This window comes from Artemia sp. Qi Xiang Cuo, chromosome 11, assembly GCF_049724085.1.
Source record: "Artemia sp. Qi Xiang Cuo chromosome 11, ASM4972408v1, whole genome shotgun sequence".
Classification (NCBI taxonomy): domain Eukaryota; kingdom Metazoa; phylum Arthropoda; class Branchiopoda; order Anostraca; family Artemiidae; genus Artemia; species Artemia sp. Qi Xiang Cuo.
This window is the reverse complement of record NC_142804.1, coordinates 64,136,814-64,164,070: the sequence shown is the minus strand read 5'-3', so window position 1 is coordinate 64,164,070 and position 27,257 is coordinate 64,136,814. Positions and strand designations below refer to the sequence as shown.

The 27,257-nt window shown below is 35.2% G+C and overlaps 1 protein-coding gene across 1 annotated transcript in view; it reads left to right on the top strand.

Annotated features, from left to right (window-relative positions):
* Positions 1-25,673, top strand: part of LOC148947238 (nardilysin-like) — a 154,293-nt gene extending 128,620 nt beyond the window's left edge. Inside the window, exons 16-19 of the mRNA XM_089096942.1 lie at positions 4,416-4,561; positions 6,538-6,745; positions 16,897-17,041; positions 25,511-25,673. Of these exons, the coding sequence (XP_088953068.1) occupies positions 4,416-4,561; positions 6,538-6,745; positions 16,897-17,041; positions 25,511-25,608 (597 nt within the window). The 3' untranslated portion in view covers positions 25,609-25,673. The remainder of the gene's footprint in view (positions 1-4,415; positions 4,562-6,537; positions 6,746-16,896; positions 17,042-25,510) is intronic.
* The last annotated feature ends 1,584 nt before the right edge of the window (positions 25,674-27,257 follow it).

Here is a 27,257-nt window from a genome sequence, read left to right as displayed (position 1 = left end):
TTTCAACCCGGGGATCCCGACCGATAATTCGGTGCTCGGTCAAATCAGTAACGTAATGCAGAAAACATGACAGTGTATACATCTAATAGGTTCCGATCGGATCCTTGCTTCTAAAGAATCGTTTTGCTAGATACTTTATTAAATAGTATAGGTAAAGGAAAGTTGGGAACACACTACCTACACCCTGCTACCCCCCCTCGATACCCTCCCTTTACACCATAAGTGTTAAGTCTTAGAAATAACAAACGTATGTTTGCTACAGTGTATGTTTGCTATGGCTTCTTTAACTGGCCCTTTAAAGTGTAGTATTACCTTGTTCTCAATTTTTTTTTTATTTGTTCCTTAGTTATCTGTGTTCAATTCAATTCAATTCAATTTATTCGAATAAAAACATAACACAAACATGTGTTTTCAAAAAACACAGTGTTGTTTTTTGTGTTTGTCGTTTGTGTTGTTTTGTGTGTATTTACAGTGGCTCTGTAATCTTTTAGTGTTAACTTGGTAGTGTTCTTTTTTTCGTCATCTTTATCGTACTCTACTGTAGTTTTATCTTTTTTTTAGAGGGTGATAGATGGTTATCTGAACTCAAGTCTATTGTGGTATCGAACTGTAAGTAAGGAGTGACCCATGCTAATAGTAAGCGAAATCCTAAAAAAAATTAGGTTTGACGAAAGGAGATCAGCGTCCCAAAAGGCGATTGAAACGGCAATGATCAAAGGTGACGAAAAATACATTATCAAATTCACCACATCATAGAACTTTATCGCAGTTTTCAAGAACCTCACAAAAAGTTATTTATTTTCCGAGAAAAATGATAACGGATGTGTTTTTATTTTAGTTACATTTTTCTCCATGAGTGATCTTAACAAACCAAAGGTCCTAGAATATCCTAAAAATGTTCCTTAAAAAGAAAATTGAATGTTCTAGTGCACTTTTTAAGTAGCAAAAAAGATTTCTACACTGCAGTGTGGTGTTTTCTGCTATTGTGTAGCTAAAACAACAATTTTGTTTAGAGGCATTTATTTTGAAATTTCATTTAACTAAGTTGATTCGTTTGAGGCTTGATGAAATTATTTTTAGTGGTATATAAATGGGCATCAGCCATTATGAAGAAGGGCTGATAGATCTTTGTGTATTTTTTTTTGGGGGGGGGGGCGTAGTCTACCTGTAGCCTCAATGTGTCCTTTTTTTTACAAAATTTTCTTTTAAAAAAAATTACCACGACTCTTGAGATAAATATAGAAGGAAACTTGGGTTGTATAGAAACAAGTCTCTAATGTCCTAGATTCCCAGGAATATTTTTGGACTAAGCCTGGAATGTGGGTGATGCAGGGTGATGGCTCTCCTCTAATTGCCAAAAAAATTTTTGTGTAGCATAAGAGATGAAACTCACATGGTTACCTGCACAAAAAGTGGAACTGTTGAGAGGGTTGAATCAGGATTGTCGCCAGGAAATTTTCTAGAGAGGGTTGAGGAGTGCCATCAGGAGCTTTGTTTTTGCCAAGATTTAAATGGTGATATTTCCCATTTTCTTATTTATGTACATTTCTTAATGTTCTCTTGTTTGCCGTTGCCATTGTCCCTCGCGCCCCTGGAAGAAATCCCTTTAAAAAATTATCTGTTGAAACAACTCGCCTTGAAAACTGAGGAAACGATGACCCTCTAATTCGTCTTGAAATTTATTGGAATTCGGTGCTGTATTAAAGCCCAAGACTTGCCAATATTGGGCGAAATCCTGGCAAATTATCCACATTGCAAACTGTCATATAAACGTTAAAGAGAAGCAAATTCCCTTTGTCATACTTAATGAACATAGCCTTTAGTCGCTTGTCGGCAATGTTGATATGGTGTCAAGTATTAGAAAAGATCTGTTCTACATCATACATAGACCACCAGCCGATCGACCTTGTAAGTTTCGTGAATTACACTACTCTGACGATTCGACATAACTGACGAACTTACTGTTCAGATTCTCTAAAATGCCTAAGTCTGGTGGAAGCAGCATCGTCTCTTGAAGAATAGCATAGCCACTTTCTGATAGTCATCAGGCAATGCGAGAATTGCTTACGGTTGCTTACAATAAAGTGTGGATCAGCAGTTTAAACCGGCAATTCTAATTGTCATTATTACGGAATTGCTTACGGAGCTGGTAAGGTAGTGTTCTTTACGAGAGTTTTCTATGTTGGGTTCACTCTAGAAATTATGAAATGACACACCCGCGGGTCAGTTGAATTTAGAACTCTTACGTAAGTAGAGGCTAGGTTACTCAAACTTGAACGAGAAATAGGAGTCAGGTTTGGCCTGAATGACTCATATTCTGCTTTATGTTTCAGGGTTTCGGAGATAATATCTGTAACTATCAGCAGAGGTTTTCAGAGTAAACACAAATAATTTAGAGGTCCAAATAGCAGCAACTGACTTAAGGCTATGGGCGGGCTTGAACGAACTGTCTGTATTCCTCTGCGATCTGCAACCTTCACCAGCACAACAGCTTTCACTTGATCCTTGCCTACGGTATTTCACCGATAAATCCGCTTCTGTTGCTGCTGGTGCAGATGGCTTTTAAACACTACTTGACGGAAATGGATCCTACTAAAAGCGTACCGCACTGCATCATTTTGCACGTCATTATTTGCGGTAGTAGCGTTGCAGTCCACATCACTCGAAGGAACAGTCGTTGGAGCCGACTTGCTAACAGGGTCAGACGGTACCTTTGTTAACAAGTTTTATGAGAGAAGGCGCAAAGGATTGATTTCCGATTTGAGTGTGTCATGAGGCGACATAATTATCGCAATATTGAAATGCGAGACACACAGCAAAGCTACCCGCTTGAGATCAGCCACTGTAAGGGCTGGTAGCGTATCAACATTATGCCGGGTAAGCATAAGATATGTTTTGGCAACACCTGGTTTCTTACAGGTAAGTCTAGAACGAGTTTTAATAAAGTCAGGCAAGTCTTCTGTCAACTTTGCCACTAAAGTGACTGGTAAGAAAGGTAACAGTTTAGCCTTCGTCCTCAAGATTTCACTAGGCTCGTTAAAGTCAACACAAAGTTGCAAAATAATGTTCTTCCGGTTCCACTTTGTATGCACGAAATCTTGCAGCCACGAATAGTCCACGAAACACGCTGGGCTTCTCAGGCTGGTATTGAGTTGTAAAGTCGCTTCTGCGCAGTTGAATACCTACAAGCAAGGGAAAAGTAGGCCCCTACTACCTATTCCGAGTAATTTAAGGGAGAGCCCACTCCTGTCAGGAAAGACAACAACTAATTGTTATTAACAACAACAAAAAACTTCCTCTTCTGCTTGCTTATTCATAAAATTGGCGAAAAACACATGTCAACAATTTTTGGAAGGTTCTTGCTTTATTATCCACAGTACTGCACATGCCAACAGTGTGTCATAAAATTTGGGTCCGCAATCAACAACGCAAATGTCAAGCATTGGAATCACCGCATTGGAGAATTTGTTTCAGCCATTTAGTAAGAAAAAAAATGTCCAGGAAAGTAAAGAGAGGGTTTGGAGTGGAGGTGACGAGCGATAGGAAGTTTTTATTCTGTTTTTTTTTTTTTTTTTGTCAGGATAAATCTGCTGGTTTTTTGAGTGTCGATTGACGTCAAATTCACATGAAATCAATTGATTTTTGTAATTTTTTAATTGAAATTGTTTATGAAATTCCTAAATAGTGTATAGTCGTGCTCCCCTTTTTGTGCTAACCTTTGGAGACAATGGGTCTTATTAACCAGAATCTTGCCCATTATAATAGTCTTACCCCTATCTCTTATGTGTTAAAGGGTTTTCTCAAGAAAATTTAGCTCTTAGTAATAGTTGTCTTGTTAACAAGTCAGGTTTCTGCATGAGAGGGAGCCTCCCCTCCCTTCAGAATATCCAAATGTCTGTAATTTTCCAATGTTTGTGTAGAATTTGCCCGTTGTTGTTTTGTTTTTTAGAGGGGAACTATTTTTGGGCAGCTATTTCAAAAGTTTGCAAATGTGAGATGACAGCAACGATTTTGGTTGAAATACCAAGGACATTGCAAACGTAATTTGATTCTTTGAGTTGGTTAAACGAAAAATTCAACAACCATATAGATTTGTATCTAAAAAAAACGAGAAACATCTGTGAATTAAATTTTCAATGAAAATAACCTCCTTTTCAGTTCTGCGTTTTTTTTTGGTAGTAGCTGGTGCAAAATTTAGAATAAAATTGGGTGAAAAATCAGCAAAATATAAGCTAAAAACATATGGCACACATACCTTAAGAAGGTATAGCTTTCCTTCGAAGGACTTGTTTGTTTTCAGGATTTAAGTGGATATTCAAGTGGACTTCCAACGTGGCAGTATTGACGAAAATGTGCCCGAAACTGATGAATTCACATGAGGAATAGGTTAGGTTAAAATTATGTATTTGTTTCAGGCCCTTATATGGATAATGGAGGAACCTGCATTCAATCAGATGCGAACTTTAGAGCAACTAGGATACCACGTCTCCAGCTCAATGCTGGACACACATGGAGTTACAGGCTTTACTATATCAGTCTATTATCAAATATTCAAATTCACGTATGTTTATCTTAGTTAATATTTATAGATATTTGTATTTCTATGTATTTTACGTTAGGAACAATTGTATTTCAATATATTTGTTTTTTGTTTATTTTTATGTATATTTGGGTTTTTACTAATTGTAGAATCGATTGAAGCAATTTTAAGGTACCTGGCTGACTGACCGTATTTCAAACAGTAGGCTGTCTGAAAAGAGTGGTTCAATCCCGTTTTCTGCGGCTATAATGAGTGAAAGGTTGAGATGGCTAGGGCACGTTCTGTGGATGAAGGATAACAGATTGCCAATTACTGTCCTTTTCGACCAACCGTGTAGGGCTAAACGGAAAGCAGGTCGTCTGTGGTTGGGGTGGGAGGGGGGTGTCATAAAGAAATATTTAAGTGAACCAGGAACTTCCTGGGAGGGTGTAATGAGGGAGTCTTTGAACAGATTAGGATGGAGTGCGTGCCTGTAGTGGCCTCAGATTTGGTGCTGCGGTAAGTTGTTAGTAGTAGTATATGCATGCTATTCTTACCTCTATTGCCGTAATCCTTTATGAGAAAAAAACAATAACGAGTCCCATAAACCTTGACCATTTGGTTCCCTGTATGTTTTGCTCTGAATGCTCGCTTTTTTTAAAATGCAGGCTTTTGGGATCAATTCAGCCCTTGCGGTCGGTTCTATGTAAAAGCCACCTGTTAAAAGAGGGTGGAGTCAAAAAAAAAGAAAAGAGAAAGGCCATTCTAAGAAAAGTTGAAAAACTTAAGAAAGGTTGAGATGGCTAGGGCAAGTTGGGCGGATGAAGGATAACAGATAGCCGAAGATTGTCCTTTTCGCCCAACTGTCTTGGGCTAAACGGAAAGCAGGTTGTCCTCGTCTGGCGTGGGGGGACGTCATAAAGAGAGATTTAAAGGAAATGGGAACTTCCTGGGAGGGTGTAAAAAGGGAGGCTTTGAATAGATGGGGATGGAGGAGGAGCGCGCGTAGCTGTGTCGGCCTCAGGTGGCTTCGCGCTGCGGTGAGTTTTTAGTAATAGTAGTTGTAGTAGTAGTATTCTAGTACTAAAACGGTGTACTAACAGGGGGAGATAAGAAAAAATGGAATATAATAAATAATATTGCCTTATATATATTTGGAATGAATTTAGCCCTTGCGATCTGTGTTATGTAAAACTATTTTTAAAAAGAGGGGGAAGTCAAAATTTAAAAAAAAGGCCATTCTAGTACTAAAATGATGCAATAGCAGGGTAAAAGTAGAACAAAGTGGAATGCAATAAATATTTTTGCCTTATAATTTTTTTTTTTTTTTTATACAAAATAAGCTTTTGCTTATACTTGAAAATAACTTTTGCAACCCTTACCCATGTCTGGTGTCACGATTGTAAGATGTTAGCTTCAATATTTAGTTATTGAGTTTGTGTGCGCTCAAGCACAATTTAAAAAGATAGTTCAAGGAAATATATTTAGTTTTATTTATATATTTATATATATTTTTTAATTTAAACATATTTAGAAATATATTTATTTTAACGTTGAGTTGTTTTGTTCCTTTGTCTTCACATTGAGATTTGAGAACTTGTGCCAAGTAATAAAAAACTGTAGCGTGTTCTCTTTTGTCAGGATTGCGTAAAAAATATCTTGCCTCCTCTCTCAAACACATATCTCAAGTCCTCTCACACCCCCCCCCATTAAAAAAACTAGTCAGGAAAGTTTAAACTTAATCTCTCAGTCAAGAAAAAAATAGGGTATATATACCAAGCATTATCCGTCATATCTTAATCCAACCTACTGACTGTATGCAATTTCTCTAATGAGAAATGCCCTCAGGATTTGACTTCAGGATTCGGGTACCCGTTGTATAACGTCAAGTGATTGTCTTCATATTATTGATTAGTTGCTTCCCTAGTACTGAGTCTTGTTTCCGTTAATGCATTGAATTTGTTTGTTTACTTTTACAAACGTATTTGTTTGTTTTTTATTGTTTTGTTGATTTTTAGCCCTGAACATATCAATGAGCGGATTGAAGCATTTCTTCAGTATTTTCATAATTTTCTAAGTTCTCTCAGTACAAGTAACTACATTGAGCGTATGACCTCTTTGATTAAGAATAAAGAGAAACCGGACGTTAGCTTAGATGAAGAATTTAGCAGAAATTGGGACGAGATTCTGAGAGGCGAGTTCATGTTTGATCGACTTGAGAGAACTGTAAGTTTTTTCTTAAAATTGTTCTGAATTTCTAGGGAACTGTATGTTTTTTGTGTTTTCATTGAAAAATAAATAGATAAGTCCTAAATTTTTTAAAATAGTATTTTTTTATCTTCGTTAAAAAAAATGGAAAAATCTTATCTCCCCCTCCCCTTCACTACATTTTTGTGAATTGGTGCCTGCGTATAATATACTAGTAAATGCAGTATGTTACTACTAGTACAACGAACAGGTCATTGCAGCCCCAAGTCACCCGAGACCAGCACATCTGCGTACGCTCCTCCTTCCTTCAGTTTATTCTAAGCTTCTCTCTTTTCTCCCTCACATGAAGTTCCGATTTCCTTTAAAAAATTATATGACCTCTTTCCACTCCATTCAGTGATGACCTGTTTTTTGGTTTGACCCAGATGGATGGCTGAAAAGATCAATTTTTCGCAATCTAGCATCCGTCATGCGTAAAACGTGCGCAACACGTTTTACACATTGCGTATCAGCATCCGTGATACGTAAAACTTTGCCTATCCATTTTTTGCGCAACAATACGCCAAAGGGAAAATTAAGAAAAAATAACTTTGGAAAATAGGCTACCTCGAACAATTTCTTGCCCAGCAAACTCAAAGATTTTTAGGAACCACCGAAAGATTCATTTCCTAACCTCACAAATGCGCAAATCTGAAAACCCACAATCTATTTTAAATGACCAAAACTTATGGCTATCTACTTTGCCACTGGTACTGTCTCTGGTGCATATAAAAAGGTCCCTATTTTTATAATTTGTTTTTACCAAGAACAGAAACTAATTAATTCGATTCTTAATTAAGTTCTTTCAGGTCTGTCGTTTTATGTCGCATCTTTTTTTAGTCACTTATCGGTGCCAGTTAGTAAAGTCTGGCTAGCCATCAAACAGTTCGTGGTAACGAACTGTAAGTAAGGAGCGACCCGGCTCAAAAGTAACCGAAACTCTAAAAAAAGGATTTTTGATACCAATAGATGCATCAAAAGAATCCGATTTTAACGCTGATTTCAAATATATAAGTTTCATCAAGTTTAGTCCCACCCATCAAAAGGTACGCGCCTGAGAAAATGTGCCTGATTTTTGAAAAAAGGAGGAAATACCCCCTGAAAGTTATAGAACCTTAATGACAATCACACCATCAGATTCAGCGTATCAGAGAACCCTATTGTAGAGGCTTTAAGATCCTATCTGCAAAATTGTGGAATTTTTTATTTTTTACCAGAAGAAAGTTCACGGATGCGTGTTTATTTATTTTTTTTCCTCAGGGGTGATCGTATCGACCTAGTGGCCCTAGAATATCGTGGGAGGGCTCATTCAAACGGAAATTAAAAGTTTTAGTGCCCTTTTTAAGTGACCAAAAAAATGGAGGGCAACTAGGCCCCCTCCCACGCTCATTTTTTTCCCAAAATCACCCGATCAAAATTTTGAGATAGCCATTTTGTTCAGCATGGTCGAAAATATACTGTGTCTTTTAGGATGAGTTAATCCCCCAAAGTCCCTGGGGGAAGGGCTGAAAGTTATAAACTTTACCCAATGTTTACATGTAGTAGTGGTTATTGGGAAGCATACATACGTTTTCAGGGGAGACTTTTCTGGTAGTGGGGGGGGGGGTTCGGGGGTTATGTGGGAGGATTTTTCCATAGAGGAAGTTCTCATGGGGGAAGGGACATTGCTATGAAGGGGGTGCCAGATTTCCCAGCATTATTTTAAAAAAAATCAGAAATTAAACAAAAAAAAAACAAGTTTTCCAGTTGAAAGTAAGGAGCGACATCAAAACTTAAAACGAACAGAAATCATTACGTATATCATTGGGTTCGCCCCCTAGTCAATACCTCACTCTTTAGGCCAAAGATGTTTTAGTGCTTTCATAAGAGCTATTTATTCTAAATTAACGGCCTTTGTGATTAAGGGGTCATTTTTAAAGAATCGGAAAAAAATTCGAACTAAAGAGCGAGGTATTGACTAGAAGGCGAACCGCCTAATATACATGTTAAAAATATATGAATATAGAAGTTCGTTACGTAAGTTAATCCGTAAGTTGCGTATGTTTATTACTAATAAAAACGCTCGTAAATAAAATTAAACAACTTTCGAGAAAGCCAATTAGCGAAATAAAAGTAAAATTTATATACAAATTTTGTTTTAATTATTCATGTACGGTGAGCCAAAATCAAAACCTTCATTAATTCAAAAACGTTCAAAAATCAAATAAATAAAAAAACAAGTTTTTTTAAACTGAAAGTAAGGAGTGACATTAAAACTTAAAACGAACAGAAATTATTCCGTATATGAAAGGGGCTGTCCCCTCCTCAACGCCTCGCTTTTTACGCTAAAGTTAGACTCTTTCTCACAACTCAATTTCTTAAAACAATAAAAAACTTTAGCGTAAAGAGCGAGGCGTTGAGGAGGGGACAGCCCCTTTCATATACGGAATAATTTCTGTTCGTTTTAAGTTTCAGCGTCGCTCCTTACTTTCAGTTAAAAAAAAACATTTTTTTTTTATTTGATTGAATATTAAGACTGTGGCTAGGATCGTCCATTTTGCAATGCACCTCAGAGAGAGTATTTTTGAGAGGGGAGGATTGGGGAACAAAAGTTTGAATAAACAAGTATTTGTATAATGTGGGGGTACATCTAATTTGTGAGCTTCTTTTTATGTTTTCGTTTTGTTTTGTGTGGTGCTAAGGTTGGAATATATTGCGTCCTATTATAAATAAATGCAAAGTAAATTTTAAATGAAATATACATAAATAAATGCAAACCCGATCCTAAATGAGATTTTCTTTTTGTTATTCAGACTGTGAAGCTAGACTTGTTTCAGACTCTATTCAATTTATACCGATGTTGCCAATAGTTTAAGGAAAGAGATTGTTCTGTTAATTAAAAAAAATTTGAAATTTTAAAATAAATTGAATTTTAGTTTCTTGATTCCCCCAACCCCTCATTTTCAGTAGTATTGTTTTGGGTACTTGGACCAAATGATACCAAGTAATGATAAATTTTTTATCCTTTTACAAAAAATTAAACAAGAAAAACGGGTTTTAATTTCTATAAAGAAGTGAATACAACACATTTAATTAAACACAAATACTCCGAATATTTCGGCCACACATCCGTGAGCATTTATAAACGGAAAAAAAAAATTCTTACATAAACATAAAAAACATACTAAACAAAACAAAAGAAAAAATATAAATAAATAGGAAAAGAAAACTCCACATATTAAATAAACAAATTCCATTCACTGCCGTAATAAGAAAATTTTTTATCCTTAAAGCGTCACCTAAGTATTCTAGTCTTCCTTTCATTACAGTGTTGGAAATTAAGATCAAATTTTTGTTCAGTTCTAATTGAGAAAAAATAACAGTTTTTGCTGTAGGCTGTGTCCTTAGTTCTTGTAGTAGAATGAAAGCTATATCTTATTTATCTGTATTTCCTTCATATAAGACATTCACTTATATCATAATGAAAATTAATGGAATATTTATAATGGAAATTAAAAAAAACATGGTGCAACATTTAAGTTTAGCTCAGAATCTGGTTTTCTTTCTTTTTGTTGAAAAAAGACATTACCAAAAACCGAGTATATACTAAGCACGACGGAAATCGGATGTTCTAGTTCCGATATCGATTGGAAATCGAAAGTTCGAGCTCTTTTTTAAGAGTCAAAAGTGATCACAGGACAACCATTTAAAGGGTATGTACCCTGGGAAAAGGAGGTTTCAAACCATGCCTTCTGGGTCCAAAGGGTTTACATTCATGAGAATGTACAAATATAATTTTTTCTATCGGAAACAGTGAGAAATAAACCAATATATACGAAAGCGAACAGAAGGGGAAGATAAAACTTTATCTAAAGATATTAAAATAGCTGACATCAAGGCCGTATCCTGGGGGGAATTGGGGGTTTGACCCCCCCCCCCCCGAAATATTTGTCCGACTCGAAAAAACGTGAAAAATGAATATAAAAAAATTTTGATGTGTTTTTTAGTCTTTTTTTGTAAATCCCCCCTCCCGAAAAAAATCTTTCTGTAACCCCTCCCTCGGAAAAAAAAATCCTGGATACGGCCCTGGCTCACGTATAGCTAAAAAATAGCTCATGATTACAGCTCCACGATACAAGGAAGTTCCCATAACACTGACAAAATAAGCTATTCTTTGAAGCTATCGTCTATGTAAATAAATTAAAAAAAATATTTTCAAACGAAAGTAAAGAGCAATGTTGAAACGTAAAAAAAACAGAAACTATCTGATGCTAAAATCAGAGCATCTCGAAAAACAGGCATAAAAAACGTATACTCTTTTATGAGGGCTGGAAACCTACTAACTCTGACAGTATATTAAGAAGTACTTGGCTCAGGTACCCGTTGTATGTCGCCACGTGATTATTTTCAGAGCTGGATAGTGGTGTTTAGCCTAGAGTTACCAACGTTACCAATTATAGAGGTAGATGAAAAGACAATATTAAGGGGTCATCTAATCCCTCCCCAACTAGCTTTTCTTTATACTAAATTTTAACTTCTGCATAATAATTCATCAAAAATAAAGATCAGCCGTAATAAAGGCTGATCTAACTCCACTCCTCTCCAGATTGATCTCCACTCCACTCCTTTTCTAGCTCCCCTCCTGTTTAAAAGTGGTCAACTGACCGAAAAGTGGTTTCCTGTTTAAATATGGTCAACTGAACGCTTAAAGGGTAATGTACGAGTTAGCGGTATCTAAAAACATGATTTTGACTGTAAATAAGGATACTTTGACTTTGAATACTCTAAAATTAATGAAAGATATACCATTGTGAAGTAAAAGCACTAAAAACTTTGAATCTCCTATAAATGCAGTGTTGTCATCCAATTTTTAATTCTCCCAGAGTACATCTTTTCAGAGAGCCACTTACTGGCATTCATCAAAAGCGCCAAAAAACCTCCGACAACTTACAATAGTTACCGATATCATAGGATAATAAACGCTATTAAGACAGGGTTGCCACTGGAATTTAACAATACCTAAAGATTCATTTGCGAAAAATCACAAGGTTGAAAGAATGCAACTCTATTAAACAATAATAATAAACACAGTTACACTCGATGGGAGGAATGTCTAACATATGTATAAATATGGCTATTCTTAAAGTATCAAGGGCTTTAAAAAAGGAATCTGAATCTTTAATTGATTAAGGGGAAGCTGACACAACCACCTACATCTTAAAAATCCGGAAAACGAACTCAATTTTTAATGAAAGGCCTTCACATGCAGTTATCCAGATTTAACACTTGGGGGTGCCATGTTTGAAAATAAAGAGCATGGGAAAAATTTGCGCAACAAATATGTCATTATGAAGCTGTAGAAAGTGTAACTTTCCTGATTTCTGTAGCAAAAAACAAACACTGCCATTAAGTGGCAGTTAGCTGAGAAAAAACAACAACAGTGATTGAATGAATAAAGCTATGCAACAATATAACCCTATACTATGAATTTTTATCATATAAAATACAAATGTTAAATTCAATTTTTGCTTCAGACGCAAAGCCATTAACACTGTGTGTTCAAATGTTATAAAACACTTATTGAAATATCACCTGATTGCACTCTGGTGTGGGTAGTTAACCCGTTGGGCTCCTCCCCTTATGTCCTTGGTGAATTGATGTCAATCTATTGAAAGATCTAGAAACAATCATAGACTACTGTGACAATCAGTACACAATAATCTATTTTCATGATATTAATATAAGTGGGTTCCTGTTTTATCTGTCCATGTTTATTTCAAACAGCATCATCTTCCTCTAAGTCAGGGGTTCCCAACCTCTTTGTACTCTAGAGTGCATTCTAAAATATCGGCAGGGTGACTGGCACCACATATTTTTAAACGACAAACCCCTTCCATAAATTTTCATTTTTATAATTTATTTCCTTTTATTCACCATTTATTAATATATGATAAACAAAAACGTTTCAAATAATAAAATTCTTATTCGATTATATACACTCTGAAATATATTTGTAAAACGTAAACAAAACCTGTCAATTTGATCTTTGGCCAGGGCCTCATAATTGCATATCACTGGCCAGTGCCTCATAATTAGGAGAACTTGGTGATAATCCTGTTAGAAAACAATCATAAAGATGCCCATCGGTGAGTCAAGATCTATATCTTGGTTTTATTAAGTTCATGTTGAAAAAAATTATTCGCATAAATATGTCGAACCAAAAAATGATCTAATATTGTATGCCGCTTTTTTCAAAAATGGGATCTTTTCTGTGTCCACTGTATTCCTAAAGTCCTATGATATTAATTATTTTAGGAAAATATCATTCTTAAGGTCCAACATTTCTAACTCTAGTTCTTCTTTTCTATCTTGAACAAAATCTACAATTCATGTGGCCATTTCCATTACATTTATTTGGCAAGTAAAAGAATTGACACCGAAGAAAATAATTGGGTCGATATGTGTAATCTGCAAAAATATCTCATCAAATTGTTTTTTTTTCAATACTCAAAGATGCTTAAAGTCTTAAGAGTTGCATTTCATAAGAATTATCTCTGCGTGAGCTGTGTTGGGCTTCTTTGAAAAGCTTTTTCAAACTTTAAAAAATTTGGTTTATTTTGTGAAACGCAATTTTAAGTGAGAAATTAACAGATCCCCTTCTAATTATACGACATTATTTGTTCTGTAAATACAACTTTTATTCAAAATTAAACACTATTTGACAATAAAACACTTTTTGACAATATTTTTATTTTTATTCCAAGTGGAAAAAACAGCCCAACGTGGAATTGAACCTGTGACACCAGATTCGGAGTTAGATGCTCGACATTTGGGCTTTCCAAGGTTGTCAGTCTGTTTTAGACCTTTGGTGTATTCACAAGTATATTCAAAAAACGGGTTCCTTATAGAGGGGTCTTCTCTGCAATTACAGACACTTACCAATAATTTTGTTATTCTAATATTATACCTCTTTAATTCATTGTTACCTCAAATTCTCTTCATATGTTGAAAATGCACAAGAGAATTAGTATGCATATGCTATATCAACAAATCCAATTTAGCTTTAAATGACTTTACAGAGCTCATCATTGCAGCTTTGTTTTTGTATTTGCCTTGAACTCCAAATTTAAAGAATTCAAAAATCAAACTAAAGAATCAAACTCACAAATCTCGTAAGAAGCGTTGCTTTACTGACAAGGCCTTGAAAAGTCGGTGTTGCAAACGAGCTGCTCGCATAAAATTTATTATTTTTGTAACCATTTTCATAACGTTTTCAAATGGCAATATTTTACATCACAGCTTCTTGGTGGATAATACAATGGCAAGACATAAAGTTTGAAAATGATTCATCATAAGTCCTTTGTTTTACTTACCATTGCTGGTTTCTCATCGGTGGTTATTGCAGACAGACTTGGCATATGTTCTGAATGTATTATGAACTTTCTCGACCCTTGTCTGTCGTTTCGTCAGTAATATTTACAACATATCCTCTTTTACTGTGAAGTTACTAAATACCTTCCTCACCATGGCTGCTAAAGGTGCGGTGTCTGATATATCTGTCGGCTTGTCAAATTGTAACAAAAACCAGTCAAATATTTCTAAGTCAGCCTTTATATGAGTTTGTATGTCTTTTGAAATTCCAGGTATTCTTCCTATTTTAGTGTTATTTGACAACTGTAAGTCTTGTATTGCTGAGACAATCTCACGTTTGTTAGAAAATCCATCAAAAAAACAATCGGCATCAGTAAAAATGATTTTTAAACAACCCACCATCAATGAAAGGTGTCTACTTTTTTGCAAGCATGTAAGAGATTTTGAAAGAAGCAATGGTGGCTTTTTTAGAATTTTCCATATGTCTAGTGAAAACATCCTGTTTTACAAGTTAGGCTTGATTTTAGTTGACATATTTTTTTCTTCTTACTTCAAATTTGAGTGGATAATTCATATCAAAAGTGCCGTGAATTATCTGAAAGTGACATTTAACGTTTTGTTTTTTCGGCACTGCAATACCACATAACAAACTCATTTATTTTTTAAATTAACGAAACAATATGATTTGAAATTTATATGTTTACGAATTACATTAAAATGTATATATTATAATATATAAATATATATTAAAAATATATATATTAACAATATATTAACAAAAACAATATGATAATACCAGTCAGTGTTAAAATTGTAGTTTTGTTGGCTTTTACTCGGTCCACTCATTTCCGGCCTGAAGATATAAAAATAAATAGTAATTGAACTACATATCGATGCTATACTATACGTCTGATCTACATTATATGCATAAATGTATTATAACAAGGACTATAACGAACCCACAATCATAAGAGATAATCGCTTATTAATATAATAGAATATTTTATTAATTAATTAATTTATTTATATTTAATTAATTAATTATTTAATTAATTAATTTTTAATTAATTTTTAATTAATTAATTTTTAATTAATTAATTAATTTTTAATTAATTTTTAATTAATTAATTAATAATTTAAAGAATATTTAATTAATTAATATAATAGAATACCCATTTCGCTTTTAGCCCGTTAAAAATTTTCAGGAGCAGTATCAAAACTAATTCGTGTTTCGTTAGTTCGACGAAGATGAAGATGTCTCCTAGCTACTGTCGTGATCTGGTCGGGCAGCATTCATAACGAAAACTACTTGGCTCCAGGATAGTGTAAGGACTGCAGTGCAATCTGAGGAGTGCAGTCTGGCTCGTCGATAGATAGGCTGCGACAAGAACTGTCAGCCAAGAAACACCTTATAAATACAATGTCGCAAACATAAGAACGTATTTAATAAATCTGATCACTAAAAAAAAACTCTAGCAAATAAATAAAAGCAATGAAAGTTTTTAGTTAAAGTTTATGGAAAAATCCTGTCTGGGTTGAATAGTGGCGGACACATATGAATCGTCCCATGGGCACCATGGTTAGCTTTAATTCTTCTAAAAGGACTTCCAATCACTTTAGGGTATCTCCTCTTTTTGTCATTTCTCCTTCCTTGTGTTGTTATACTATTCTTGTGTTTTCCCGTTTTTTCTTGTTAGTTGCTTGGCGTTGGACTCTATTTATACAAGAGTGAAAATGACTTATTTTTGGCAACATATGGCATTTTACTTGGCCCTGCCAAGACCAATTTATACCAAGCACATATAAGATATTAACATTAGGTTTCAAATGAACTCTTAAACTGCTCTCTTTTATGTTCCAGTGTCCCATTTGCATTGAAGAAATAAAAAAGAAACGTTTAAGCTCTTTTTTGGAATTCTTGAAAATTTGATTTTGTGGTTAACGTTTACTTGCGAGATTAAAAAAAAACTAATCGTGTCAAATCTAAAGGAATTTGTTTCATTGGGGAATTTTTTCAGAACGTTTCTTTTTAGTTTTGAGTTTCTTGGGGGACTAGGAAGGGCGTTTTTCAAGAAGAGGCATTGTCAGCTACTTATGAAAAAACGTGCATTATGGTTCTACCTTGAATGAACTTCAATAGAATACCATCGTGTATAGTTACTGGTGACATCATGTACAGTGACTGGACACAGTCACTTGTTTTATTGTTGATGTTGTATTTATGCTTTGTATTGTGCTGATATTATATTTTTGTGCGTAAATTGGCCCGAAAACTATATCCGTCAGTCATTTACTGACTTAATATAAAGAGCAATCCAAAATCTTAATAACAATCTTCAGAGCAGCTTCAGAGGTCAGTGGATCGAAACCTAACCAAAGAACACTAGACCCAAGGCCCAGCGAGGTTCGATGATATTTCTATCCATCCTTCTCCAGGGCAAATTCCCAACGCACATCCGCTGCGCTAAGCTGCTCACTTAATATAAAGAGCTTTTAGTGGGTTAAAGTTTTGTAAATGTATTTATTTTTAAGTGTACGTGATACATAATTAACAATATTAGTTTTGGGGTGTAACTAGGGTATTACTGGGGTATTACTAGGAAGAGAGGAGGAGGGATTAAACAGAGAAAGAAAAGAAAACGGTTGAAAGACCTCCCATAACGTTATTTCAGCCTATTTCATTCCAGATATCCAGCCGAACTGGCGTGGAATCGATAATTCAGGCTTTCCTAAATTCGTGTATCTGTGTGTTTTATTATTTTCATTTTTTTATTTCTTAGGTAGAATTTCTGAGGAATATAACGCTGGATGAAATAAAAGACTTGTACCAGAAACTGTTCTGTTTTTGCGATAACGACAAATTCAGAAAGATATCTTTTGAAGTACTGGGAAGACAATCAAAAGATGAAAGTGAATTGAAAAAAGGTAATATAGTCATCCTTAAACATCTGCTTTTATGTCACTACTTTTTGAAGTTTGTCCTGAAACTATGCACCCAAGGCTTATGGAATGCTAATAAGAGGTGCTGCTTCTGCTGCAACTACTTACGACTTAATGATGCACCAAGCCGCCTACGGTGAGCACTACTGCGCACGCTCCTCCTCCACCCTTTTCTAACCAAAGCTTCACTTTTTAACCCTTCTTCCACAGTGCTCCGTTTTCCTTTAAATCAGTGATTCTAACTTGGGGTGCAGTCCTCGCCGGTGATGCATGACAATATTTTAGTGGGTCAGGGGCAGGACGTGCATCCTTTGGCTGACAAGACTTTAGATCCTTTTTATGTAAAAAAAAAAATATATATAAATGACGTCACATTCATATGCACTCAAAGAGCAAAAAAGATACATAATAATTTTGCAATGACGTCATACAATGTATAAAAGGTGTTGTATAAAATGCATAAAAGGTATAAAACATGTCTAGAGGACGGCTCGAATAACAATACCAGGCTAATGGCCTTTTAAGCTTCCCTCGGGTAAGATTTTGAATAAAAGAGATGTATTTATCAGGGGGGGGGGGGTAATTGGATTTTAGAAGTGCCTTGGTGGGGAAGAGCCCCAAAATAGTTTTGGAACCACTACTTTAAATCCTTCTTATGACCACTTCCCACTCGATTTGGGAAGTCCTGATTTTTGATCAGCACCAAAAGGATAGCCAAAATGCACAATATTTGGCAATCTGCCAATCATCATCCGTGAAAACTCTTAGAAAATACCCTTAGCCTTGGTTATTCTACTGTTTACGTCTGTAGTGTATCCATCATCCTTAATATGAGCAGCACTATTGTGAATTACTAGTAATTCTACTAAAAACTCACCACAGCTCCAAGCCGCCTGAGGCCAAAACAGCTACACACGCTCCTCCTCCATCCCAATTTATTCAAAGCCTCCCTCTCAACACCCTTCCAGGAAGTTCCTACTTCCCTTAAATATTTCGTAGCGGCATCCTCCTACCTCAAAGTGCTTCAAGCTATATATAATATATATTATACCAAGTTAATATTACGAGAGTTTTAATTTTGGTTTTAGTTTTAATTGTCGCATTTTTTATTGTAAGTCTAATTTTAGATTTATCTATTTGCTTTGCTGATAACAGCTTTTAGATATAGAGCCGAAATATTCATTTATTAGAATTTCACCGTCCTAAAATAATTCCTTATTATTTTACCTCTGTTGTTTATAATAATCTAAGGCTAGGAGAATTTTTCCTTCCCGTTTGATTTCATGCTCCCTCATAGCCTTTACCATGTTCGATAGTACAAGGTCCATCAAAACAGTCGATATGAATTATGATAAGACAAAACCCTGCGTCGAATTTTTTATTTTACGTCCTATCAGTGTCGTATATGGAATGAACCATTTATTTTTTGTGAGTTCATGCCATCGCCATCTATGAATTAATGTTACTATCTGCAACCAAGAGAGCATTAGTATCGAGGATAAGAAAAAGTGATGGATATTACTTTAAGAATTATTATTTAGAATCTATATCATATTAAAGATTTTCAACCATACTGATTTCAAAGGTGCGCTTTTTATTTCGATTGAGTGCCATTTTCGAGCGGTTTCAAACTCGTTCTCAAATTTTCTATTAATTCGTCATCCCAATTAGCTTTTACTGTTAGCAATTAACTGGTGAACTGAAGTAATAGTTATTATTCCTGAATCAGTATTAAACGACAATGCTTTTTTTTACTTGACAGTTTGTTGTAAAAGTTGTTTTTATATTTTTGGTTACTATTGGCCGTGCTTCACATGCTACTACATTGCAGCAATTACTGCAACCATACTATAGAAATCTATTGGGATCTGTATATTATAATTTTTTTTTTATATAAAATTGTTTTGAACAGTTTTAAAATAGTTTCTAATGTTGTATTTTATCGCCTAGCACTGTTTATCATTTGAAATCTTGCACAACTTTGCTGCTTAGGCTTTATTATATTATTTTATATTTATTTGTCAACAGCGTAAAAGTTGAAATTTCTTCTTCTTCCTTTAAAGTTTTAGGTTAATTTTTTTTCGTAAGGATCTAATTTTTGGTTTTCGGTTAACTTTTAGAATGAGGCTTCTTAATGACAGAACATATTTGCCGAGAACGCCTAATAACTGTTATTTTTGATCTGCCAACACTGTAAGGAATTTGAAACTGACTAAGTTTATTTCGACGTAGGTCGACAAATAACGGGAATCATAAACTATAGTTACATCTACGAAGGCCCCAGCGAGAAAAGAGAGGCAAAAGTCCGTCCTGCTACCTAGTTTCTCGAAGTGTACCTTTTCCCCTAAGAATGTCCATAAATACGACATTGAAGAGCATCTTACGACCTGTGGCAGTGAAGCGGATTTGATCACTGCTTAGCAACAGGGACTCGGAGTTCGATCTCAGCTTCAGAAGCACCCGTTGCAGGGATTGAAATTCGATTCCGCTGACGAAGCCACAATTGCAGTGACAGCTGCAACTTAGTAAATAGCGTACCGCGGCCCATGGAAATCAAATGTTAGAAAAAGTGTATAGTTAATAGAAATGGCATTTGAAGCTGATTGAAGAATGCCAACTCTCATCTTCATTCATCTTAATAGTAAAACTTTATTTCGTAAATAAATTTACGAGAATGTCGAAAAAGAACTTGAAACCCCTCGAAAATAGCATTTAATCAAAATGATAAGCGTACTATAGGAATCACTATAATTGAAAACACCAAGTCAGAGAATTTTATCCCCTCTTCCTAACTTGAACAACAATGGAAATGTTGATATGCTGAGTACTGATTCTTTCTCTTTCCGTAGGGTCGGTCATATCAAACCAATGGTTGTAGAACGTTGGGAGAAGGTCATTTGAAAGGAGATTGCCATATCTAGTCCTTTTTTTCATAACAAAATATGTCATGCCCTAGCAAAGTGGCATTTTATGTCGTTTTGTGCCAGCAATCATCCCCCCCCCTAAAAAAAAATAAAAAAAATCCCCCAAAAAAGTCCAAAAAAATCCCCCCCCCCAAAAAAAAAAATCCCCCAAAAAAGCAATTTGATCCCCCAACATTCTACACCGACTGGTTTGATACAATCACCACTGAAAGAAAAGGAAAAAAAAGGGGGAGACACCAATGCTTCTGATGTAAAAAAAAGCAATTCTCTTCCGCAGGGTTTTCGGCCCTGGCGATCCCAACAGTCTCTTTTTCTTTTCAATCCGTCGCCATTTTCGAGGGGTTTCAGGCTCTTCTTCGGAATTCCTATAAGTTTTTTTCCAAATATATTTTTGCTAATAATTAATAATAGAAATAATAGTTGTCATTCTTGGATCACCTACAAATGGTAATTTTGACACGTTTTTTTGCAATTTTATTTTACTAATAATTAATAATAGAAATAATAGTTGTCTTTCTTGAATCACCTACAAATGGTAATTTTTTCTCACTAACAATTTTTTTTCTAACTCGCATTTTTAAACTTTGGTTTTTATGGGCCGTGGTTCGCTCTTTGCTAGGTTGCAGATATCGTTTTTTAAGGTGTACAAGATCTTATCAGATGTGTTTTTTAAGTGGAATTGGTTCATAAATAAAGCAAACAGTTTTGGATTTTAAAGATGTTGGTACCACTGAGAGGAGAGGAGGCGGGATTAAAAAAGGCTGTGTTTCCCAATACGCTAGGCAGGAACCTAACCGAGCATGAGGGTCATACTCATAGTTTTTTCGATACAATAAATGTATTGAGGAAAAGCAGTTAAATACTTTCAAATTTTCTTTAATTAAAACAAAACACTTCTTCAAAAATAAAACAGGAAAATTTTAGGAAATTTTCCTTGCCTCTTTTGTTTTTTTAATTTTCCTCTTTTGTTTTAATTAAAGGAAATCTGAAAGTATTTAACTGCTTTTCCTCAATACATTTATTGTGAAAAAACTATGAATATGACCCTCTTGCTCGGTTAGGTTCCTGTCTACCGTATTGGGAAACACAGCCTTTTCTAATCCCGCCACCTCTCCTCTCAGTGGTACCAACATCTTTAAAATCCAAAACTGTTTGCTTTATTTATGAACCACTTCTACTTAAAAAAGAAATAATTGGTAAGGTACTACCGTACCTTACCAGTTATTCCTAAAGTCTGATCACTTAATAACTAAAGTAGAAAGGTTTTGAAATATTCTACAACTAATAACCAATATTAAAAACCTGTCCAGCCGTATTTTTTCAGGGTGTCCTTCCATTATGGAGTATCTCTTCCACGGTGGAAATACACTGACAACAACAAAAAAAAAAAAAAAAAAAATCAGTTTCAATTCCACCGCGATCCCTCCATATACTATAAATTCTTTTCCTCCAGAAAGAAACTCCCAAATATCTAAAATTCCAAAATACTCCAAATGAAAGATCTTGTCTTTACATCATTTTCATTATACACAGAAAAGGCAATTAATATTAGACAAGACTTTTCATTTTCATTTTTAAATAAATAATAGAAATACAATAAGAAAATACAGCCTTGGGGGTATTCAGTTCTCATATTTCTGGTGTTTGTCTGTGACCTATACTAGAAAGAAATATTTATGCCAAATTTACCTTGATACGATAAAAATACAAATTTCGGCTATGAAAATGTACTATTCAAAACCCCGAATGGACTATAGGATAAAAGCAATATTAATAGTCGCCATGCTATTTTTAATTAATTAATAATCAATTAGTTAATTAATTAATTGATATTTAGAATGGTCGCAGAGAAGTAGGACTGTTGCATTTCCTAGGTAAATTTTATCCTAGTAACATGGGGTCGGTAAAAAGGGGAACGCGAAACTCGACGAACATTCGACAAATGATTTTCATTTCAGGGTTCCGTAGTGAAAAATTACGAGGTTGCCAAACTACACCGTAAAATCTTTCGCTTAAGCACAACTTATGACTTTGCGTTACGTTGTGTGATATGAACAGGGTTGTCACTCCTAGCTATTTATCACTATCTCTAGTGGTTTTTTATTGCTTTAACAAAAAAAATCACTAAATCAGTACATAAATCACTAGAGTACTGAAGAAAAATCACTAAATCAACCAAAAAAATAAGTTTTTTCCTCACTGGGTGGCAACCCTGGATATGACGGAGCAAATTTGGTTCGTATTGTAGACAGTGTCAAGTAAACTCGAACCCGACATGGAATTTAAGTTGAGGAAGTTCATGTTACGATATGGAAAAGTTAACATAGCAGCAACAAAATCGAATTTCCGGATGAGCGATCAATATATTTTGAAAATAAATTAGTAAACTTTTTCTAGACAGCTTTTCATGCCGTCTTTCTAACACAAACCATCTATAATATTCAAATATCATCACCAGAGCTTGAATCTCCATTTCACATTTTTGATTTTTGAATAGATTGCATGTGTTGATTGCGATGTTTTTAGACAATGATTGTGATATTTTTTTTGCATTTTTATGTCAGCGTAGTTTGAAAGGACTTGTTTAAATGTGAAAGGCTGTGCTTTACGTAAGTAGCTTAACCGATTAGTATAGAAAATTGCGCACGTAGTGTGAAAGCCACTTTAAGTACCGTTATTTTAAGTTCATGTTCTATGGTTTAGTGTACTACGGTATGTACTAAAAAAAATAAACTTGGTATCCTTTTTTGGAACAATTTTTGGAAATTTTTTTTATTTCAGTTGGTGGTTCCATTTTCCAAAAAATGGTCGAAGATTATATAAGGAGTCTTTCTATTTGGTGGGAAAAAAAGCACATTGTCAGTATTTTTGGCTTTAGGGTAGGTAAAAAAAACGGCACTTCGTTCAAAAATACTCTATTGCATTATAAGTGAAAAATAATGTTATAGTTGAAAGCTTACCAAATCTTATAGAAATAATATTTTTCCGTTTTTAGAAAGGATCTCTCCAGCTGAAAGGAACTAGATTATCGGATATGTTTAGAGTATGGTTTCACAGTTAAGCATTTCTCAATATACCATGACTTCAGGAGAACGCAAAGTGTGACCAAAGAACTTGACATGGTGTCTCCTAGGAATGAGCGATATTTCCTACGCACGCTCCTCCTCCATCCTATTCTATTTAAAGCGTCCCCCCTAAGAAGTTCCACTTTCCCTTAAATCCTTCCTTACGGCCTCTTCCTACCCTATTCGAGGACGACCTGCTCTTCATTTGGTCCTAGATGGTTGGCCGACAAGGACAAACTTTGGCAATCTGTCATCCTTCATCCGTAGAACACGTCCTGCCGATATCAACCTTTATCTCATTATAGCCCCAGAAAACGATCAAACATTTGTCGTACAGTATAGTGTTTGAATTAGGGTCAGTCGGACGGATACCCGGAACAATCCTTGGAGAATGCATCTGGAAAACATCAAAGAAAAGAAGGTTTGGATATAAACGTTTTTATTAAAAGTAGATAAATGTTGGTTATCAGTGTTGCCTTTCATCAAACAGTTCGTGGTAACGAACTGTAAGTAAGGAGCGACCCGGCTCAATGGTAACCGAAACTCTAGAAAACGGGTTTTTGATACCAATAGATACATCAAAAGAACTAGATTTCAATGCTGATTTCAAATATATGACTTTCACCAAGTTTAGTCCTACCCATCAAAAGTTACGCGCCTGAGAAAATTTGGCTGATTTTCGAAAAAAAGGGGAAAGACCTCCTAAAAGTTATGGAACATTAATGAAACTCACGCCCTCGTATTTCATGTTCCATGGAACCATACTGCCTCTGGTACAAGTACCCGTCTACAAAAATGTAAAATTTTCTATTTTTTGCAATAAGAAGTGTCATAGATACGTGTTTATTTGTTTTTTTGTTTTTTTTTTCCAGGGGTGTACGAACCGATCCGGTGCTTATAGAATACTGCGAGAGGGCTCATTGGAACGGACATTAAAAGTTCTAGTGCCCTTTTTAAGTGACCAAAAAACGGAGGGCAACTAGGCCCCCTCCCAGGCTCATTTTTTTCCCAAAGTCACCTGATCAAAATTTTGAGATAGCCATTTTGTTCAGCACGGTTGTAAATATGATAAATATGTCCTTTAGGATGACTTAATCCCCCGAAGTCCCCGGGGGGAGGGCTGAAAGCTATGAACTTTGCCCAATGTTAACATATAGTATTGATTATTAGGAAGTATACAGACGTTTTCAGGGGGGATTTTTTCTGGTATAAGGGGGGTGAGTGGGTTGGAGGTTATGTGGGAGGATCTTTCCATGGAGGAAGTTTTCATGGGGGAAGGGACATTGCTATGAAGGGGGCGCCGGATCTCCCAGCATTATTTTAAAAAAAGACCAGAAATTAAATATAAAAAAACAAGTTTTCCAACTGAAAATAAGAAATAACATCAAAACTTAAAAAGAACAGAAAATATCACGTGTATGATTGGGTTCACCCCCTAGTCAGTAGGCTACCTCACTCTTTAAGCCTATTATTTTTTAGTACTTTTAAAAGAGCTATTTATTCTAGATAGCGGCCTTTGTGATTAAGGGGTCATTTCTAAAGAATTGGAACAAAATTTGAACTTTAGCTTAAAGAGTGAGGTATTGACTAGTAGGCGAGCCCCCTAATATACGTATTGAAATATATGAATATATAAATTTGTTACGTAAGTTAATTCGTAAGTTACGTATATTTACTACTAATATAAACCTTCGTAAATAAAATTAAGCAAGTTTCGAGAAAGCCATTTAACCAAATAAAAGTAAAATTAATATGCAAATTTTGTTTTAATTATTCATGTACGGTGAGCCAGAATCAAAACCTGCATTAATTCAAAAACGTTCAAAAATTAAATAAAAAAAACAAGTTTTTTTAACAAAGTAAGGAACGAAGTTAAAACGAACAGAAATTATTCCGTATATGAAAGGGGCTGTCCCCTCCTCAACGCCTCGCCCTTTACGCTAAAGTTTGACTTCCTCACAACTCTTATTTTTTTAAGCAATAAAAAACTTTAGCGAGGCGTTGAGGAGGGGACAGCCCCTTTCATATACGGAATATCTGTTCGTTTTAAGTTTTAACGTCGTTCCTTACTTTCAGTAAAAAAAACTTGTTTTTTTTATTTAATCATATAAAAGGAACCAGTGATGCCTTGTTAAAAACGTATTTAGTTTCGCGTTAAAAACGTTAAAAACGTATTTAGTTGGTAAATATCAGGAATATTTACCATTACAGTACCACCAGATCATATATTCATTAATCTTTGGATTAGAAGAAAGGCTCATGGAGATCGCTTGAAATAGCCTAACTTTGTATCTGTAATGTCCTAAGGTTTTAAAGTAGCCACAAATACTTTATTTAATATGATTTATCTACTATGATAAATACTTTGTCTATCTATGATTTTAATTTTCAATCGTCAAACATTTGTCAATTGAACTTGATCCAATATGAATAAATGATTGATGCAACTTCTTTTTCTTTTTCAGTTTCTGACTATGAATTGGCTTTACTCGTGGGCGAAGGGAAGCGAAAATACATAGATGATTTTAGAGGATTCCAATCTAGTTTGCAATTAGCTAAATGAAAAAGTGTGCGGATCTATTGCTGTATTGTTGTACTGCCTTTTGAAGAAAAGACTGTTGAACTCTATTGGTCTGTATTTTTGGATGTGGTTATTCAGAAAGCATTATGTGACGTTTTCTGAGATTAATACTCGTAGCCATTCCCTTCATATCAACAAACTTCATTGATTTACCCGGCCCTTTCTTGTATTATACGAGATATAGGAGTTTCAGCATGTAACCTGAGATATTTGATTTCCAGGATTCCCAAATTGTATTGAATATTTTTCTCTTACTTCCAAGAAGTTGTATCTTAGAGTCCTGAAAGTTCCACTTTATTCTTACAATGGATTGTTAAGAAAGGCCAAAAAATTTTAAACCCATTGTTTAGTTTATCCTCTGTTCTGGAAAGATATATGAAGTGTAACATATAACCTTTTGAATTACCACTGTCAGACTAACTTTATAATACATGTGCTTTGAAAAAAAGTGTAGAACCTGCGAGGGGGGGGGGCAGCCTCGACACTTTGGAATTTAGATATTGTTTTTAGTTTAATTTAGCTTATGTGTCAACATTTGTCGGCACACTGGACGATTTTGTCAGCGCAATCTTTATATCCCCCCCCCCCATACTCAAAACCCAAACTGCGCCCCTGGAACCTGCTTTTTCACCACATAGTGTGTTGGACTCGATGTTCCGTACCAGCAGAAGAGTTTCATATCCACTCGACAGTGGCAACTAAAATAACGGCCCTTGCAACAGGCAGGACTCAGTGAACTGAAAATCAAATGCATTATTAAATTTTTTCCCAGGCCACTTCGTATTGAAGGAGTTGTCATAGAAACTTTGGAAGTGGCTCATTCGACTGGGAAATGAGAGCTGTAGTGTCCTTTTTAAGAGTCAAAGGGATTGGAGGGCAGCCAGCCCCCTTCCCACGCCCCTTTTTGCATTTTTAGTAAATATTGTCAGTTTTGTAACTAAAATAAGGTTCCGTGCAACAGAAAGGATTGATACACAGCTCTCAGGATATCCTGGTGAGGTTTTATCAATTATTCTGTCACAAGTAGAATTGAGCGATTCATAAAAATTGTTCGGCTATTCGACACGATACTTCTTAGAAGGATTTATACCTGTATGCTGCGGGACAGAATGAAAGTAGAAATTGTGTATTTGTAACACTGATAAGTTTAGTCGGGTTAACACTGATAAGTTTAAAACTGCAATGTACCTTATTTTCCTAGTAGATGTCTGGAAACTAGATGCACACGATATATGGGCATCGAAAGTTTTTGAGCATATCGATAATTTCAACGAGACACATGAAGGTGTTGATACTTTGGTATCTAAATGAATTATCGCCCAGATCTAGTCACACGGTATTTTGAATTTGATTACTGGCATCTGCTTTAACTAGGTTTTGATTAAATTTATTCATAGGTAAGTTGCCCTGTAGTAGCATTATGGATTGTTGCTCTACTTGGCAATGCGAGGCCAAAGATAGATCCCCGCCATGGCAAGGTTAGTCGACAGGTTACTAATTTCAACTTTAAAAATTAAACGTCCATTCGACACCCTATGTGTCAGCAATGGCTCCACTATTACAACTGCTAACAACTCACCGCAGCAACAAGCCACCTGACGCCAACGCAGCTACGTATGCTCCTCCTCCAT